At 38.7% G+C, this 19,551-nt stretch overlaps 1 protein-coding gene across 1 annotated transcript; it reads right to left on the minus strand.

The window, feature by feature from the left end:
• Positions 1-9,575: 9,575 nt before the first annotated feature.
• Positions 9,576-12,664, minus strand: LOC101877345 (teashirt homolog 3). Its single transcript, XM_031051882.2, is given in 6 exon segments — positions 9,576-10,555; positions 10,557-11,048; positions 11,050-11,283; positions 11,285-11,733; positions 11,736-12,279; positions 12,281-12,664. Coding segments are annotated over 6 exon segments (3,021 nt in total). The 5' UTR covers positions 12,650-12,664; the 3' UTR covers positions 9,576-9,622.
• Positions 12,665-19,551: the final 6,887 nt, after the last annotated feature.

Consider the following 19,551-nt stretch of genomic DNA (forward strand, 5'->3'; position numbering starts at 1 on the left):
TGAATGGGAGGCTTTGGGAGGAGGACAGAGAGGAAGATGTTACAGCAGAGCACACTGCTTATAGAGAGAGGAGCATGCCAAGCTCCAGGCTGCATCCAGCAGAAGAGCGGTTAAAGCAGCTTTTGGAGTGCAGGAACAAGGCTAAGAGGGAGTATTACATGTGCTGAAATGTTTTCTACGGGGTCAGAACTGTTTACATTATGTGTAATGTGCCTGCACCTGTGGGCTGGGGTGGCTTTGCCTGCTGTTTGGTGCTTCCTGAGAAGCTGCTACTACACTCATTGCTGATGAGACCACTGGTTTGATCTCTCCCTCCTTGGAGGATTTTTTATAAAAGCCCTGTTAAGAAAGTACAAGAGTGTGCTTTGTGCATCTTCAATACCTAAATTATATTTTTAACATTAAATACTAAAACACTTGCTTTTTGTCAGGGTTTTTTGTTTGTTTTTTGGTTGTTTTGGTTTGGTTTCGTTTGTTTTTGGGGTTTTTTGTGGGGTTTGTTTTTTAATTGGATAGTTTCTTGCTAGAGATTCACATACATTTTGAATCACGTATTTTCTTTTTTTCATTTTCTGGGTGTTCTCCCACCCTGTCCAAATCTTATATTGAAGTTAAGGGGCATACTGAAGGCCTTTCATTCAAATTGTTGATGGTAACTAGTCTGTCTGGGGGTGATGGTTGTATTAATACACTTATCACATAAAAAGGAAGCATGTGTCATTTACAAAATCTGGGCCAATGAAGAAGGAAAGGGTCATGTTCAGTCCCAAAACAGTAGCAAGCATCTCCTGAGGGTTATACATGGATTTGGAGCCAGAGAATTTCATATGTTTTAAAATCATGGGGGGTATGAAATCAGCATAAGTTAGAGCTGCTCATTGTTTTTTTTTTATTTTGAGTGGCCAGTGCCACAATCATTCAGCAGAGCACATTGATCTCATTGATTTTGGCAGAATTATAGGGGGTCTCTTTGCATGAACCATTGCTGAACAATTTATCTGATGCGTTAATCATCTCTCAGATAAGAGTATCTGGACTGCGCATTTTTCTTGTAACCCAATTTCCCTCCCATGGTTATTTGTTGCTATTGGGTTTTTGGGCTTTCACATGAAATTTTAAAATTGCACCAACTCCCCCACCCCCTGCATTTTTTTTTTTATACGTATTTAATGCTTAGGATGCCAGTGTCCATTTGGAAGCACAGTGAAGTACAGGCTGCCACATAGGAAGGCTCTGTAGCCTTCAGAGAGGACAGAGCAGTGCCAGTCTCTATTTGTCCTTTCTGCAGCTCTGGTTTGGGAATTGACTTGTCTTCATGGCAGCAAATCAAAATCAAAGCCCCTATTTTTCTTTAATGTTCCAAATGTACATGTAAGTAGCAACAAGCAACAATTTTATTAGAAATTGGAATAATTGGCATAACTTTGAGGGCTGATGTGACCATTTTACCCACTTCTAGTAATCCCATTGTGAGACTGTGTCTATACTGTTAGTATAGTAACTCGGATAAGTTGGTGGTGGGCTGAGGACAGTGTCCTAGCCACCTTGGAGATTCGACTTCCCTACCATGCAGAGGGCAAACCCTACTTGTGCCAGCAGGCTGTGCTCTCTGGGGAACCTCCTCTTCCTCACACAGCCATCAGGAGAGGAGGACCCTCTCCATCCCATCCACTTCCCTCCCCACTTTAGGATGAATCACTGCTGTGATTCACCATGTCTCATACTTAGAGAACACTAGAACATGATTTCTCTTTCTGCTCTGCCCTTTCCTGCAGGTCTGTGACACTGCATATTCAATTTTCCCATACAGTAAATGGGAATTAATGTGGAGAAGTCCATGGCTGGACCTGACCAGCCAGCCGCTACCCTCCCATGTTAATCTGCCACTGTTCCTCCTATTTGCCCTGTGCAGCACAGCATTAGAGACTGACGTGCACACTGGAACCCCTGGTTAAGCCATTTCTTCCCGACCGTTGGCGTACTCAAATAATGACATTTAAAAGTGGTGTTTTAACTCCAGTAATTACCAGAGACATTTAATAGAGGGAGCCCATTCTTCTGGGCTCCTTTAAACACAAGCCTGTGAGGAATTCATGTTTTAATACAAGCCAGAGTGCACACAGAAAAATTTCAGCCATTCAGAGGTACAAAAAGCAGTGATCTTAGCCTGAAACAATTGTACTTAACTGAAGCATTACTCCCCTTTTAAGATGTACTTTTAAGATCCCTGTCACAACAGCCCTTCAAACACATTTGATTGGGTTGGAGCTCATCACGCTGTCACCAACTCACTTTTCATTAGGCTGTTGCTCTCTGTTAGCCTAGCCAAGCAGAAGAACTCAAACACATGCACAAATTAAATCGACATCCAAACTCCACCAATATACAAAGCAATTTAAATGATATTCATTAGAGCGATGACAAGTCCTGATGAGGCTTTCAGGAGCGGAGTCCTTCAGCTTCTGCCGACTCGGTTTCATGGTCACTGAGGCGTAACCTGCAGTGACTGTACCTCCAGTTTAGGGAGAAAAAGCTGAGAATGTGACTCTGCTTCCTGACACACCTACCTCATTCTCTGTACAGGTTTACATCTGAGCACAGGCTTCAGGCTTTTCTCACAGTTCCTCACAGGCTTTATGTTACACACATGCTTTAGCAAATCCCCTTTCCCCACCATCTACAAACATGCCAATTAAAAAGAATTCCATTTTCAAGCCATTTCAATTCACTTGGCTAGAAAGGTCACTAACTCACAATTGCAATGGCTATAAACATATCCCCAGTTTTCCTACCATGCACAATGAATGGGTATATTGAAGGTTAATAAAGAGGTATTTTTTATTGTTAATTTATACTGAAGTTTAAAAGCTACCCTCTCTCCATTTATATTTTTTATTCTCCCCATTTGTATTTTTGATATTAAAACAAAACAAATTGACACTGTCTTCTCCACAGTGAGTGGAATAGGGTTGACAGGTCTAATATAGTTTTTTACACAATGCCAAATCACTTGAGATTTATATCCTTTGCAACCAAATTCCTTACTTTTACTTCAGGCATCAAGAGATAAGAAGTAAGAAAATTAGCTCGGTATCTGCTTAGAACGTCCACTACACCACTTGCAAAGTTCAAGCGTATCAGGGACGAACTGCATATCCTTACCCTAATGTGACACTAAGAAACTCGGTGGGTGACGTGAAGGGCACACAAGCATTTTAGCTTAGGTATGGAAGACATCCCTGTTAGTCATAAAGAGCTTCACTGTCAGCCCCAGGTCCTGGCCAATGGTGGAGCTTCTTGCTTTTTGCTTGCTCTACAACCTTTTTCTATTTCTTGAAACAGGCTAAGAATTTTAAACCCACTCTATACAGAAAATATCTTGTTATGTTGTTAATCAAGATTTAATTTTTTGGTATATCTGACTTAGGTTGTGACTTTTAATTTTACTTTTTAAGTGCTCCCACAATAAAAAATAGGCACACTGGTATGAAAGTATGGTTTGTAGTTGTGTATTTTCATTTCAATAAAGGTTATACATAAACTTGGTGAGTAGTCTGGACATATACATTTATCCCCAATAAGTCCATCTGATTTTAATTCTCTTAAAAGATTATTTAACCAGAAGTGCATTTCAAGCTATAAATAAGGCAAAGTGAACCAAGCAACAGCTGCTGAGGAAGTTAATGTGTCCCATGTACATGTCATAATATACTGCTGAAAAACAAACAAACAAAACACTGCCCTGACACATAAGCTGGATACTAAGTATAAAGGAAGATTGATTTTACATGTAAAAAACAAATTTATGTACCACCACCACTGTATTTGTGTACATACAAGATAATGAATACAGCACATGAGCTACAGATTAGTAAAACTTAAGTCATCTTTTTTCCTGCTGAACATTTAGTTAAAATGATTGCCCCAAACCAAGGCCTGAAAACAGATTGTAGCCTCACCGATCATTCCAGCGCTTTCAGACATGCACAATGATGTGTTAATATATAATTCTGCTCCGTTCCGTAAATGACCCTGATTTTTCCTTCACTGGCAGAAAATCGACTTCTTATGCAAATACTCTCCAATGAGAGCTCTAGCATCATAGTCTTCAACACACACAAGCTTTTCATTATTATTGGATAATTACTGAGAACTCAATGCAAACAACAGCCACTTCCAGATTCTGAGATGGCAGAACCATAGTTGTTCTCTCATTTACCTCAACAGGTCAGCCAAGGGCTGGGAGACACATTTGGCACAAAGTCCAATAAGAGAATTTACTGGAGTTTTTTGCTGGAGATTGTATGTATTTATTAGCAATACTCAAGGGAGGTATACATTTGTATTTCAACTGTTAAACCAGTACCTGTCCAGTCAAGTATTAAGAGATATTTCATCCTTTGCTAAAGAGAACAATCCAGAGACTTTTTAAAAGCTGAGTAATATTGAAACTAATTTTTTTCTGCTTTGCTTCAGAAATTCTAGTTTCATGAGCATTCCCTGTATTTCTACAGAGAGCAGTGTGGATAACAGACAACCTAGCAAAGCTCCAGTATATTCTTGTAACAAGAAGTTACCTGAACAAAGCAAACAAAAATAATTGTAATAATTTGCTGTTTTTCTAGGAAATACATACGGCTTTCAGGATGCATATTTTAAAATACAAAATTTCTTAATTAAATTTAGCTTTATTATCAGTTGCCTCTGTTCCACTTGCATCAATTATTTCTTTTCTGTTGCAGCTGAAATAAGAACTTGTAAAATTAAAGAAATAAGATTTTTCCCTTCAATATATGCCAGTATGTTTTTAAATCTCAAAATTTAGCCAATTTTTTTGCTGTCATAAATTGCAGTCATATTCGTGTCTAGCTCTCTATAGCAAGATACAAAGCCATATTAAATGCAACAAATATTTCCATATTGATAACACTAATCTGCCTTGGTTTGGATAAAAAATTGCACATAGTGTTCACAACTAAAGCAACTGCATAATTAGAACAATATGCTTTCAGTTTTAATACAAAAATAAAACGTAATGAAGATTCTAGAAAGATTTTGGTTTCAGAAACAGTTCTGGACACAGCTTGAAAATCATATTTCAGTTAATTATAGATTTCTTACTCACTAAAACTTAAAGATACATCCACTGATTTTTTTTTTTTTGCTAAATGTTGACTCCAGTGAACAGCTCTCTAAGATCTGGCATATTGATTTCTTGTTGTGAAGTGAGCTGTTCAAGCTCCATTTAAGATTTTCATCTTGCATGTAGCCTTGAGCACATCATAGCACCATAAATTAGTTAAATTGCACATTTATCACAAATGTTATTTTAAGATACTGCGTAAATGTGATGGCTGGAAGATATACAGTATGCTGCAACAAGCCACTACTTGGGTGGGGTTACACCAGGGTCACCTTTATACACCTGTGATTTAAAGCTCTTCCCACCTCATCACAATTTCATTTTTAAACTCTTTCTTGAGGCATTTTGTTTTCATTCTCACTCCATCTGCATATTTCTAAATAACGTATCCAATGCAAAGCAAAAGTCAGAATTCAGGGGCATATTTCAAAATCCAGCATCCACACCTTCATGTTTGTCTAATAGGAAAAAAAATAACGTAGCTAGGGTGGTGATTTGGTTAGCACTAATAGTTACCATGCCAATATACATATCAGTGTATGGAAGAAAAGAACATTATTCTAGTTCATTGATTCTCTAAATTCTTTATAATGTGAAATCACATTGGTATGCCAGTCCTCAAGGCTCTGAAATGCAAGCTGAACTTTGTTTTAATAAACTTGGGATATGCAGATCCTGACTAGCCATTCATTTGCAAAGTTTCAAGCATATTTAAAAAATGTATTAAAAAGTCATTTCTGGAGCATATTAACAGCTTGCTCCGTGAATTTCCACCTAGTCTATCTCCTCACTGCACACTGAGACCTGGAGAAATCAGGCCCAGGAACTGACTGTTCCCAGATTAGGTGCAGTTCTATCAGTGGCGTTTGGTGTTTGCAACCATTGACCGCTTGTCTGTATTTTAACAAATAGGAGGGACAGTGCAAAAGGCTCTGCAGTCATAGGCTCATAGAATGGTTTGGGTTGGATGGGACCTTAAAGCTCATCCAGTTCCAAACCCTCTGCCACAGGCAGGCACACTTTCCACTAGACCAGGCCCCGTTCAACCTGGCCTTGAACACTGCCAGGGACAGGGCAGCCACAGCTTCTCTGGTCACCCTGTGCCTCAGCACCCTCACAGGGAAGAGCTTCTTCCTAATGTCTAATCTAAATCTCCCCTCTGTCAGTTTAAAGCCATTCCCCCTTGTCACTACATGCCCTATAAAAAGCCCCTCTGCCTCCTGTGTCCGAGATAAGAGTGTTGGGTACAGAGTTTTAGCATTACTATTGTAAGTCAATGGTGCACCTTAAAAATACATTGATTGACAATTTATGCAATAATCTGCCAGTCTCCTTATGTGTGAATTTCTGGTTTGCAACCAAATACTATATTTAAGCTGTTATAATTTTCATAGGAGGAATTCTCTGCTGTAGAGGTAAAATGTTTGGCTGCATTTAGACTGAGATCATCTATTTGCAGAAAGTGTGGACAGCCACCCAGGAGGCTTCCTTAAAGACTTCAACTGCCTCTCCTAACTAACTGAGAGGGACTCCTGGGATGGGACAGTCAACTGGCATGACAGCATGCTGCATCTTTATTGCTGGAATTTGAGCTGAGGCCATAAACATTGACACACAAATGACCTTAAAATCAGATACAACTGTGTGCCAAGAGGAAGAAAAAAAAACAGAGCCCTCATCATTAATCCCATTCACTAGGTCTGCTTACCAGCATTTGCTATTGGATGCACAGAATGCTCAATTTTTGAAGAATCTAGTGCTAGCCTTTACTATTACATAGAAAGATGAAAATGAAAGGAAAGGGGAGAAAAGGGGAGTGGGAAGGGACAGGAGAAGAAAGGACAGAAGAGACAAGGAGAGGAGAGGAAAGGAGGGGGAGGGGTGGGGAGGGAATAGGAAGAGACAAGGGGAAGGGAAAAAAGGGAGGGGAAGGGGATGGGGAAGGGAAAGAGGAAGAGGCAAGAAGAATGGGACCAAAGATTTAATTAGCTGCTTACTGGAAGACAGTAAAAGGCTTCGGATTTTTTTAAAGAAAGGAAACAGTGTATTTGTCATTCGGATGCTAGTTATTACTTAAGACCTGACTATTAAATGCTGTAGTGGTGGTTTTGGTTCCCATATAACCATCTCCAGACTCTGAGTTCACGTGACTGGCAAAAGACATTATATACATGCACTATAATACAGGTGCTTTGGAGATGCAAATTGTTTGCAATAGTTTTGACGGACTGACCTGTCAATCCCAGTAAAAGTCTGTCATTATCAAATGCTCCTGCTTGTTTGTGTTTGTCTGGCATTTGTTTATTCATCTCCTTTTCCCCTCGCTATCTGCTGCAAATGCTGTTTAACAGCATGTAGGGCCATGAGAGGACTCACTTCAAAACCACAGAGTTGAAGTCAGTAGTCTCAGGTTCCTACTCCTGTCATTTGAAAATGCTGGGTAGATTGAGAGGGGATTTCTAAGCCACGAAATACCCACCAGCGCCACTTGCAGACTCAATACACTCCGGGGGAAGGTGTGTGAGCAGCAGTATCCGCCTGGGTTTGAATACACAGCACAGCAGAACACCTATTTCCTTTGCCACACGTTGCTCACAAACCCCGTCCTCACAGTCAGCCTTACCTGATGTTTAAAAAGGAGTTATAATGCTCATTTATCTTTTCTGGGAGGAGAAAAAAAAAATGCGTTAATGCAGCCTTTGAATAAGTGCTGCCCTGCTCTTTAAATGCTAAAGTTCACTAAAACTCCACTGATTTATGTGCAGCTTTTGACTGCCAGCACCTGGCAGATGAAGAAACCTACTCAAGCTTCAGTCATAAACAGATAGCATACAATTTAATTTTAATGTGCTCGTTAGTCGTAGCACATTTCAGACATAATTGTGAACGCAACACAAAATTATAGCAAAAAGACAATTTTAATGCTGCCGTAGAAAAAAAGGTTATATGAAGAGTCTTATAATGGTGCTTCATTGTCAACAACAAAACAGGGCACAGAGTGCATTACAGTGTCTGTGCTGTTTACATGCCAATATTTTATACGTAGATTCTCATATGGTGTCAGCTGTCAGTTACTTCTGCAAATTAACTGCCAAAAATGGAGACGAACAGAATCACTTAGTGTGCTGGTAACCACGGGTTACCTTTCATATGCCTAAAGATAAAGCTGCAGTATGGAATCTTGGGAGAATAATTAGGCAGAACAAAACAGAAAGTTACCAATTGAAATAAAAAGGCATTCTACAATAGGAAATAACAACAAAGAGCGCTTATAAATAAGTAAAAGAGGTTATATCACCGAATGCCTCATAACTTTTTAAGCAAAGTATTACAGTACAAACATTTTAAAGGCTTTATCAATGTTTAGGAAATACAGTACAAGTTTTTCAAATAGATTTAACCCTTTGAGCACTGAGTTTATTTTGAATTTTTTCTTTTTATTGTTTTTTTTTTATTTTATTTTTTTTTTTTACTAATAAATACCTTTAAAAGTCATGTTGTGCAAAACAGTTAGAATGCATGCCAGGAATGCAGTCCGTGGCTTCTGTTTCTTCAGACAGTTTAACAAAAAAAACCCCAAAACCAAAAACAAAAGATAGCAACACTAATAAATATGTATAATTTAAACATGAACCTCTACTAATATAGATGTACTGTATAGCAAAACAAAACATACTTTGCTTTAAGAATAATGTTTCTGAATACTTTATAAATGCTATCTGTTGTATCTTTCATCATATAATTTACAATGTTTGGATGTTAAAGGAAAAAACGTTGATCTAAAAAATGAAATATACACTATATATAGGTACAATTTATACCTGGGCCTTATCAGGTACAAACCCCACTGTTGCTAAAAATGCTGAAGAAAAACGAAAATGGCATTAACCACAATCACATTTTCCATAAGAGATTTTGAAATTTATACAATATATACATCTATGTTTCAATGTGAAAATTATGTTTTTAAATTTCAAGGTGTGAGACACCTCTGCATAAATGGAGGTTCATATTAGTAACCGGAACTAAGCTGGTAAGGGTTTAAAAAAAACCATATCCACACATTTTTACCAAATTAATGCAAAAGTGCTTCAAAGTACTCAGAGGGCTAAAGATTATAGGGTGAGAAATACCAGCACACTTAGGTCACATGAAAAAAGTGCACCAGAATTATTATGCTTAATTAAACTGTCAGTTAATGCATGCAGCTTGATGCATCAGAGGGATGCACAGCAACTAAATCAAATTTACACAAAATTCCAAACACTTACCACTGCATTTTAACCTTCATATTTTACCAGTAACAACAGCTGATTATGCACCTCTATTTAAACACTGTACAGTTATACAAAACAGTTCAGCCCAGAGCGACTCTGGAGTTAAAATAAGAACATGTGCCAAGAACTAAACAGTAGCTTTAAGGCGTCTTTGACAGTTTTCCTCAAAGCAAATTACAGTTATTTTAATCGAAAGCAAATGCTACTGCTTCTCTAACTCTGAAACATACAGAAGATGATCCTCCGGTGACTTCCCATGTGTTTTGCTAAGATGAAGTTTAACAGCATGCTTGCTTGCAAAAGTCCTGTTACAAAGTTTGCACTGATAAGAAGTTCCAATATCTTCCTCTGGAGAGGACGTCACCAGTTTTTCCGATGGTGACTTTGCTTGTGCTATCTGACTGTTAATCTGTTCACTGGACAATTTGGACAAGTCTCTTAACCTGAAACCCAGATGTGATTCAAGATGACTGATATAAGTTGAAGGAGTTCTGATCTGTGAAGCACAGTCATTACAAAAGAACACTGGGTGCCCAGTGTCCTAATTTTTAAGGAACTTAGTTCCCCCCGTCCTTCGGAGCTGGTATTTCACATTGGCTAGCCAGTGGCTAATTGTGGTCATTGAAAGTCCCGTAAACCTGGAAATGTGCATTCTTTCTTGAGGGCTCAAGTCTGACATGATATATTTACCCTCTGAAGTCTGCCGCAAACTAGCTGCAAACTGGGCCTGCAATATGAGCAAGTGCTGAGGGTTCCAGTTAGACTGACGTCCCTTCCTTTTTTGAGCTGGTGTACTCTCTTCTGGTTCCTCTATTGTGGTACCATCAATGTCAGATTTCTCAGATATGCTGGAAGGTGTGGAAGATTTTGATGTGTGACTTTCTGTCAGGTTCTTCAGCATATCAGATATATCTGACAAGGCATTCTCGCGTAGCGGCGAGTTTGACATGAATGACACGACTGCAGATGTCTTTGCTGTTGTCACTGTAGATGAAGAAGATGCAGAAGATGTCGATGTAGATGACAAAAGCGCTGAACCCAAAGAGCAGCTTTTGTCACTCTTGCCTTTCGTCAAATCTATAGGTTGGTCATTGTTGACATGATAAAAATAACGGTCTAAGTGGTCTGTTTTTTTTGGACTGTAGAGGTGGGGTGGCCACTGCAGCCTTTTCTGCCAAACTGTTGCTCATTTTAAACAGCATGCTCATTGGATCCAAAGCAGGCAAAGACGGCTTTGCTGCCTTCCCAAGGTGAATATTCATGACAGACTGTAGTGCACTTAATGGATTTACAAATGGCTGTTCAGGAGGGTGGTCAGTAATGATAGCTGTGCTGCTACTTAAAGAACTTACAATAGACTTAACAGGCTCCTTCCCATTTTCCACAGGTTCTACAGTCGGACTATCCTTGCAACCATCTCTCTGAGGGACTGGACTGTTCTGCTGGCTTTTAAAGCCACCATCATTGGAGGACTCCATCTTAAGAGGTTCACTGACTTCACTACTGCATGGTGAAGGTGTTGCACGCTTCATTGGAGAAAACTTTTCTTCAGGCTCTTTCATTTTTTCCTCCACTTTAGCCACCTTCTCAGTGACCTTCTTTACCAATTCTTCCATGGCGTGAAAGTTTTGTTTTTGGCACAGGTGAGGTCTGGCTACTTGGAGGAGACACCAAGGGCTGGTTTCTAGTTGGTGATACTAGTTCATTGTTTCCAAACATAGGTTTTAACGGTGTGCTCTTCCCAGATGAGCCCAGTGACAGCTTCATCATATTGGGCAGCTGATAGGCAGCATGAATGCTGGGATAGCCACCCCAGCTTGGTGTGCCATTCTGGGCTTTGTTTATAGCTGATGTAACTGTGTTTTTCTAAAGACTTCAATATATCTAATCCCCCTTTAGGGCTTTCTTCCAGGTCATTTTCTGTCAAGTAATGGTATTTTGAGGAGATATCGTACTTCTCCTCATCTTCACTTGACTTTTCCTTGTCTTTCATTTTGTCATCAGCAATGCTTCTTTCTTTATCTACTTCTTTTTTTATTTCAACATTTAATTTAGGGGAAACACTAGAAGGTGTATTGGATGGAGACGTAAAAGTGGTGGCAGCAAGGGGCACAGACTGTACTTTCTCATCTACTAAAGATGTTATTGTTGGAGTTGCTGGGGCTTCTATAATTGGCTTCCCTTTTTTCATGGCAGAGTTAGTGACTTTAATAAAATGTCCTGTCACCATCATGTGAGCCGTGAGTTCCTGCAGAGTGTCATGTGAGCTTCCGCACTCCATGCACTTCAAGATTTGAGATTTCCTCGCCTCAAGTGCCAGGCATAGCTGGCACCATTCTGGTGACCGTAGCGATTATTTGGCGTAATGTAAGGATTAGAATTCTTTTGAAGTGCATCATTGGTATCCGAGATTGTTGCTTTTGGTGTCCCACCTGTGGAATCTGGAGAACTTGGAAGTTCAAGCTCCAGTGATGCTTTCTTTCTAGTAGCTGGGATAATTTTTGCTGCTACAGGTGTAACAGGTTCCTTCAGAGGCACTTTTTGGTAGTGTTTTGTTTTGATCATATGAACACTCAAATCCTGAAGAGATTCAAATGAATGACCACAGTACATACACTTTAAAACTTTCTGGGCATCTTCTTTCCCTTCCATTTCAAGCAAAGAACGTTTACGAGGTTTGGACCATCTTTTGGGATTATTGTTATCAGTTTCATGGTTGTCATCTCGATAATGTCCTGTTTCATTCATGTGCACTGTTAATTCTACTAAAGTATCATAGGCAGCACTGCAGTCTTTACACCGGAATTTACTGGCTCCGGTAAAAATAGAGCCATAAAGCTTACTGCTTTGTCTGTACAGTTTGAACTGTGCTAAAAAGACTTGGTTCAGGAAGAATTCTGCTCTGAGAAACTTGCTGCAGTGTTTTAGCCATAGCAGTCTGGTGCCAGTCAAAGCTGCCACTTCCACAACTGCTACTGCTGCTGCTGCTGCTGCTGCTACCATTGTTCTTTTCTGAAATCGGCTGGTGAAGGTTCAAATTGAGATTGGACCAGTAGGAATTGGAGAGGAAGTTATTATAGACGGCTTTCATTTGTTCTAAACTATCAGATACAGTAGAGTCTTCCAGTGGTATTGAGACCTCCTTGCTCTCTTCCTCATTTTTGACAGAGCTGCTCTCAAAGTCTGCCATGCGATCACTTGTCTCACTGATATGTGATTCACTATCCATTTCATGGCTAGAAAATTCAGCTGCTGGAGAGTTTTGGTAGCTTTGGCAGTTCTTACTGAAGTCTTTTTCTGGACATGCATATTTTGCTGAAGGCTCCCCATCAACTGCATTTTCATCAGGTTCCACATCTTCTTCCACCAATGCTGCTGCTTTTAGTTCATCTGAAACATAGGCTATGATGAAGAGAACAAAATGCAAGTTAGTTTCTGCTGATCATACTTTTGCTTAAATGTGTTAGCCAAAGTATATTTATTTATAAAATTAAACAGTTAAAATCTAGTGTTTCTTCAGCACGAGAAAAAAATCTGCTCTTCAAATATAATTTGCCACCTTATTCTTCTCAAGGGGCAACAGCTTGAAATTAAAACTAAATTTGAAATTAATGAAGCACATTCTGGAGGTGGCATTCATTTCTAAAGTAATAAATTACTTGTATCAACCTCAGAGACAGCAGTTCCTGTCTGTCAATTAATATGTCTTATGCTTCTCCTACCCCTAATGCATTTCTTAACAGACAGATTCACAATTTAAATTAAGCAAGCATTTTTTGCTCATTACAGATTTGAGATTCAATCTTTAATAGAGTACAACAAACACCAAAAATTTCTAGAAAGTAAAAAAATCTTCAGCTGCAATAATAAAAAATTGATTTTTTTAAAGTTATCATTATTAGTAATATATTTTTTTAGAGTAGGAGATGGTAAAAGCAGGTGATGCAACCTTTTGAAACAACTAACTATGAGCAATTTGAGGGTATTCATTATGGGAGTAACAAATGACCTATTCACATTTAAACCTGCATTTCTCAGTGTGAAAGCCCATGCAGAATTATGTCAGGAGCTACTTCAAGGAAAATTGGTATGCTGCACTCATTCTTGCTGTATAAATATATACAAGACCTTCCAGTGGACCTTACAAATGTCAAAGTGTTTGCTCTTTAGACTACTTTGTCAATATTTACTCAGCATAAGCTACACGGACACCCAACAGGGATCCTGTCTTCTTTCCCCCCTCAAGTCATGCAACTGGTGATGTAAATCTAAGATACTATTCCTGAACAGGATAGATGGGAACTAACAGTAAACAAATCTTTTTTTTTTTTTTTCATGGTGTTTCTGTGCACATATTCTACATATTCTAAGTATACTAAGTTTTTCCTTTTAGCAAAAAAAACTATGGAAACGTCAAGAGAAGGATCATTAACTGATCAAAATGATCTATTTCTATAAAATCCATTAATTTACAGCTTCACAAGAAAGCAAAAATACAGCATGACTATTCTGTATTAAGTGGCGTTTAAAATTTACTTGCAATGTCTCACAAATAAATTTATAAACTTTGAAAAAAAAACCAAACAAACAAATCCAAACCACATTACCAGTAGACCCTATGGTTGAAGATACTTAACTTTTGACCTTCTCTGCAACACATGTGGAATGTGTGGATATCTGTACCTTAAGCACATCAAATAATCTATAGTTTGTTTATTCAGGCAGAGAAAATGTAAGTTTACACCCCAGAAAGACCCTAATTTAATCCACAGAGTGAAAAATGTAGAACAGTATAGTAGGTATCACATATACAGTATTGAACATTGCAAACTTCTTTCAGGGAAAATATGTTTAAATGTTACCAGAAAATCACAAGAGAGAAAACAACTGTTAAAGTAACAATGAAATCAGGCTTTTAGTTTCACATGGAGTATTTCTTCATTCAGTTAGGTAATACAAAATATTCACTACTGTTCTTTAACATGCATGAAGGGTAGTGAACTTTCCTCCAAGCATGTAAAGTTATAATCTGATCTTCAGAACAGAAGTTAAACCTAAGAAAGCACAAACATATCACATAAGAGCAACACAAAATAGGGATTAGATTATTTCAGCTCAGATAATTTCAGTGCAGAAAATTCATGCAACAAGGGTCCTATTTTTAACGTTTGGGAGAACACAGTTTGAAAAAATTTGAAACTTTACGATAAGATCTTTCAAAGATGCTGATACAAAGGCCAGACTTTGACAACAAGTTTATGATTTTTCAAAATATTTTGAAAAAAATTTATTGATTTATGTATATTACAGGCATGCTGGTAATTCATCCCCAGGATCAGTGCCTATCCTGCAAATACTTGCAAGGAAACCATTACAGAGAATCCTATTAGGTGGATTTCATTCAATAATTTCATTCCCTATGGATGGTACAAACTACTTTTCAACTTAACTATTTGTTCCACAGTGTTTCTGAACTCTACCAACACTTTAAACAAAGGAGACCAAAGCAGTTCAAATTACTCTCTAAAGCTAAAAAATTTTTAATAACTACTGATAATGTGTAAATAACTGTCTATCAAGTACCTGCCAACCACGCTGGCATATCCCAGTGATATAGATAAGGGCGGATGGAAAGAAAGAACAACAGCATGAAATCTATGATTCGACAGCAAACATACCCTTTTTCTTTTCCACCTTGTGGAATCAGTTTTTCTATTACAACTCCTGTTCCTTTGCTTCTGCTCTGAAGCTGAAGAATAATTCCCTTTTTATGAGGTAAAGAAAATCCAAGTTTATGGCCAGACTGCCTGCATTATAATGATCTCACTCCAACCTGCAGGCCAAGATGGCAGACCAGAGCACCCTGAACGTATACCTGACTTTTGCTCTTTTTGTCCACTGAGTGCTAGTGTGAGCATGTGCCACCCATTTCTACCTCACATTCCACACCAAAGCCCTGGGCTCTGTCCCTGCACACGATGGAAAGTCCCCATCATCACACACAAAGGTCACAAAAACAAGCACAGAATTAGTCTGGGTTTCCTTATATTTTTATTTCTCTTACTGATGAAATCTTACAGATTTTGTTTGGACTGAAACACTTGTATTGTCACATTCACAGTATTTTTAGAGAGTGACTTTTACATTAGGGAAAGCCTCCAGCACACAGCTCATTTAAATGTAAATCTATTTACCTTTCATGCTTTCTTTGCCCTTTTCACCAACTATCACGCATATTTGCGTGTTAACCAGGAGCTGCCTCCTTTATAGCTCTTCTCTTTCCTAAGCTCAAGCTGTGAAGCCAAATTGTGACATCAGTCTTTGATCCAGAAATGCAGGAAATGAGGCACAAATGACAGCATAGAATTGAACCCAGAAATCTGTAACTCAGATAAACTACAGCCTGAACAACTCCTTCTGCTCTTTCCCCTATACAAAGGAGAGCAAGGATAAAACACAACATTGCCCCCAGCTTGTTCCATTACCCCCAACTTCCTCAATCAAAGATTTATGCAAGAGATGAAGCTGCTCAAGGAAATATCTTAGCCTAAGATGTAAAACACCATCCTAAACTGGAATTTACACTGCTAGCTTCCAAGGGCCTTCAGGGAAATAGAAGGCAACCCAACAAGTCCCAGACCACTTTGCGATGGCAGACTTGGAGCATACTCAAAGGTCCTGCAGTATGCATACAGGCTGACATATGGAGGCTTCTCCTCAGAAAACCTAATTAAATTGTTACCAGCATGGGGGACAGAAGAAGAGAGAGGGTTAAGTCCAAACTTCAGTCCTTAATGCTCTGAAGCAGAGAGTATGGCATTCAGTACAGATACTCATGGAAAGGAGTCCATCTGCAGCTAAGTGAATCTCTGATCCCTCCATGCCCCACCAGATCTTGCTCAGAGGAGAGATGAACTATACTGTGTTTGAGCACAGATGAAGGTAACAGCACCACTGCAACAGAAAGAAGGACAAGGAGGCCCAAAGCAAAGAAATTTTCTTGTTTGGTTGAGTACATACAAAAGAGCAAAGAGAATATAAAAACAGAAAGCAAAATCATGAAGTGATGTTAAATACTTTTTTCCAGTGAGATTCTCTGCCTGGTGGAGAAAGTGTCTTTAAGAAGCACTGTCTTCAGCCCATTGTTACTCACCATTTCCTTCTTATAAATTAAATAAATAAATAAATAAATAAGGCTTGTCTTTGATATTTTTCAAATGTAGAGTGAATGTTTGAAACAGTGGGGTGTCTGTTGAATTCTTCTTCAATGCCTTGACAGAAAAGTCAAAGAGGAAAAAAAAAACAACCCACCAACTTTAAAGGCAATTCTAATAGCAGAAGAAGTTAATAAGAATGGAAGTGAAAGAATTTAGGTGGTTCTGGATTTTGTTTTTCTCAAGTAAAGGAAGAAAAAAAATTACAGTTCTCAAAAAAGTTCTCATTTTACATCTCATGGGGCAACACAAGCCAAAGAAAATTGCAAGTGAGTTGAAGAGTGATGTCACTATAATATTTGATCAAAATGGAAGCAATTCCCTAGAACACTCCCCAGTTTATACAGAAGGTGAGGATATCAAAGAGGTTCAGAAACCTATTGCAGGTGCAGCCACAATAAGGTTGAGAACAAATACCTCCCTCATTAATGTTTGTTGTAATTATTAACTGAAGTGCTAGGTCGTAATGATATTAATGCATTTGATATCAATACATATCAGTAAACTGTGGTATAATGCAATTCATTTCCACACAAGAGGGAATTATCTTCATAACTGAGCTATGGATTGTTTCCTTGCCAGTGAAATAAATTGTGATCCATCACTACCCAAAATAATCTACACATTATATATACACCAATAAACCCACATACCTGGCTCCACACAGACACAGAGATCTGCTATACAAGAGCAGAGAAATATCTCCATCTTTTACATCTCTGCAGGCAGAGGAAGTCTTTGTGCAGCTAAAACAATTCTTACTCTACTGATGTCCCAGGCCTAACTCAGCAATGTCCTGAGGTGCTCAATCAGAACAACAGCTACTGGCTTGAACCCTGATGGCCGGAGGTGCTCTTCAGCAGAAAGAGGAAAAACATCACATGGTTTTCATCCCTTGCACAGCAATATCACCCAGTAATGCAGTCAGACACATATCTCCAAGAGTTTGTATGGAAATATAAAACCATAGCATTAAAGGTGTACTTTACTGTTCTCCAAAAACAATCCATTGCACAAGTCTTCCCTTATTTCCTGAAAAATGCATCTGAGACCATATATTTTGGCTTGGTTCTATCCAAATATTTAATTTCAATACTTATGAAATGTCTTGTTTTAATCGTGTTTTTCTTCAAAGACTTCTTCTTCTAAATCCATTAGCTTACTGGGGTATATTACATAGAATAATAGAATACGATGTTGGAAGGGACCTCAAGGATCATCTGGTCCAACCTTTCCAGGTAAAGCATGACTGAGACAGAATAATTGAATGGTCTGGGTTTGAAGAAACCTTGGAGCTCATCAAGTTCCAATCCCATCATGGGCAGGGACACCCTCCACTAAACCAGCTTGCTTCTCTGGGCAACCTGCACCAGTAGCTCACCATCCTCACAGGGAAGAACTTCCTAATACCTAATCTAAATCTCCCTCCTGTCAGTTTAAAGACATATTTAAACTAGCACACAAGCTTTTTTGCTATAAAAAATATCAAAACATTTAAATATGTTCATGGTAGTGGGGCTGGAACTAGATGATCTTAAGTTCTTTCCAACCTTAAACATTCTTTGATTCTATATTCTTCTCCCATGAAAAAAACACTTAACTTCATGTTTATCAAAACCATTCAGCTCCTTGGAAATCTTTGGCTTTAACAAAACAGCTTTTCCTTTAGAAAATTACAACCAGCTTTGCTATTTATTTACGTGTGGTTTGAAATCATCATGTAATACTAAGTGTCATCTCCCAAACCATCAACTCCTTAAAATCCTGAACCCATATATAAATTTCACACTTAAGAGCAGGAAGACCATACATAATAAAGAGGGGGCTCAGTCTGAACACAGGTCCAGAGAAAGCCAAAGAGAGAAACACCAGCACGAAGATTATTTGACTGTGCCAATGAACCTTACTCACAAAATTAATGAATAGAGGCAAGAGAAAACCAACTCAGTGGATGGAGTCAATCGAAGACATAATGCAAATGAAGGCATATAAAAGAGTTATATTAGTCTGTTAGAAAACTCCCACTCCACAGGCCTTCCACTTACAGGAAGAAAGGCAAGCATTTCACCCACAACATGAGCTATTTCTACACCGAGACTGACTGATATTTCATGTGTAACTGAAATTGTATTTGAGACTTCACTGTTCAGTAGAGATGTTAGCATATTCCTCATTAGGCAACAGAAACGGGAGGTATGAGGGATGCCCTGGGTACAAGAGTGGCAAATGACAATGTTATCTCTAAATGGGCATGGCAATACTGATTACCCAGCACCTTGACAGGGACATTATTCCTGTTAGAAAGGTCAAAGGTTGTGTTTCTTAGAGGCAGGACTGTCTATTACAGGAGAGAAATGTTATTTCCAAGTGGAGAGGTCGGCAGTTCTCTCAAACATTGGCTGAAGTTGCTGGTACCCTGCACCGGTGCATAATCCTACTGCACAACTGATTATTCTGCCCACTGGCAAGGTCAAGTATATTAATTTTGAACATGTTAATTTGACGTGATATGCATGATTAATGCTGTTTAGCTGGATTTTTTTTTGTACGTTGATAAATCTGCAGCCTTTTCATGCCAGTAAGAGTAGTATTAAGTTGCTGGGAATCAGTGTGGATGGATGTGATACAGCATGCCCTTCTAATGGGTGGCGATCATTAGGCACTAGAAACTTTGACGTGTACTTGCATTTGTTCCTTCATGAGGATACTGCAGCTGTCTGCCACAGAGGGCTCCAGAATTGGCCAGAGGAAGCTGTCCAGCTGCTCTCATCCAGCATCCCAGACTGGAATTACATTTGGAGCTACTTCAGAGAGCTCAAATCCACTCTAAGTGTTAAAAGTTGAGGATTACATGGACAGGAATACACAGTGAAGAGATGATAACAAGAAATGAGTTTATATGTCATTAAAGTGATGG

The sequence above is a fragment of the Melopsittacus undulatus genome, unplaced genomic scaffold (genome assembly GCF_012275295.1).
Source record: "Melopsittacus undulatus isolate bMelUnd1 unplaced genomic scaffold, bMelUnd1.mat.Z mat_scaffold_787_arrow_ctg1, whole genome shotgun sequence".
Taxonomy (NCBI): Eukaryota; Metazoa; Chordata; class Aves; order Psittaciformes; family Psittaculidae; genus Melopsittacus; species Melopsittacus undulatus.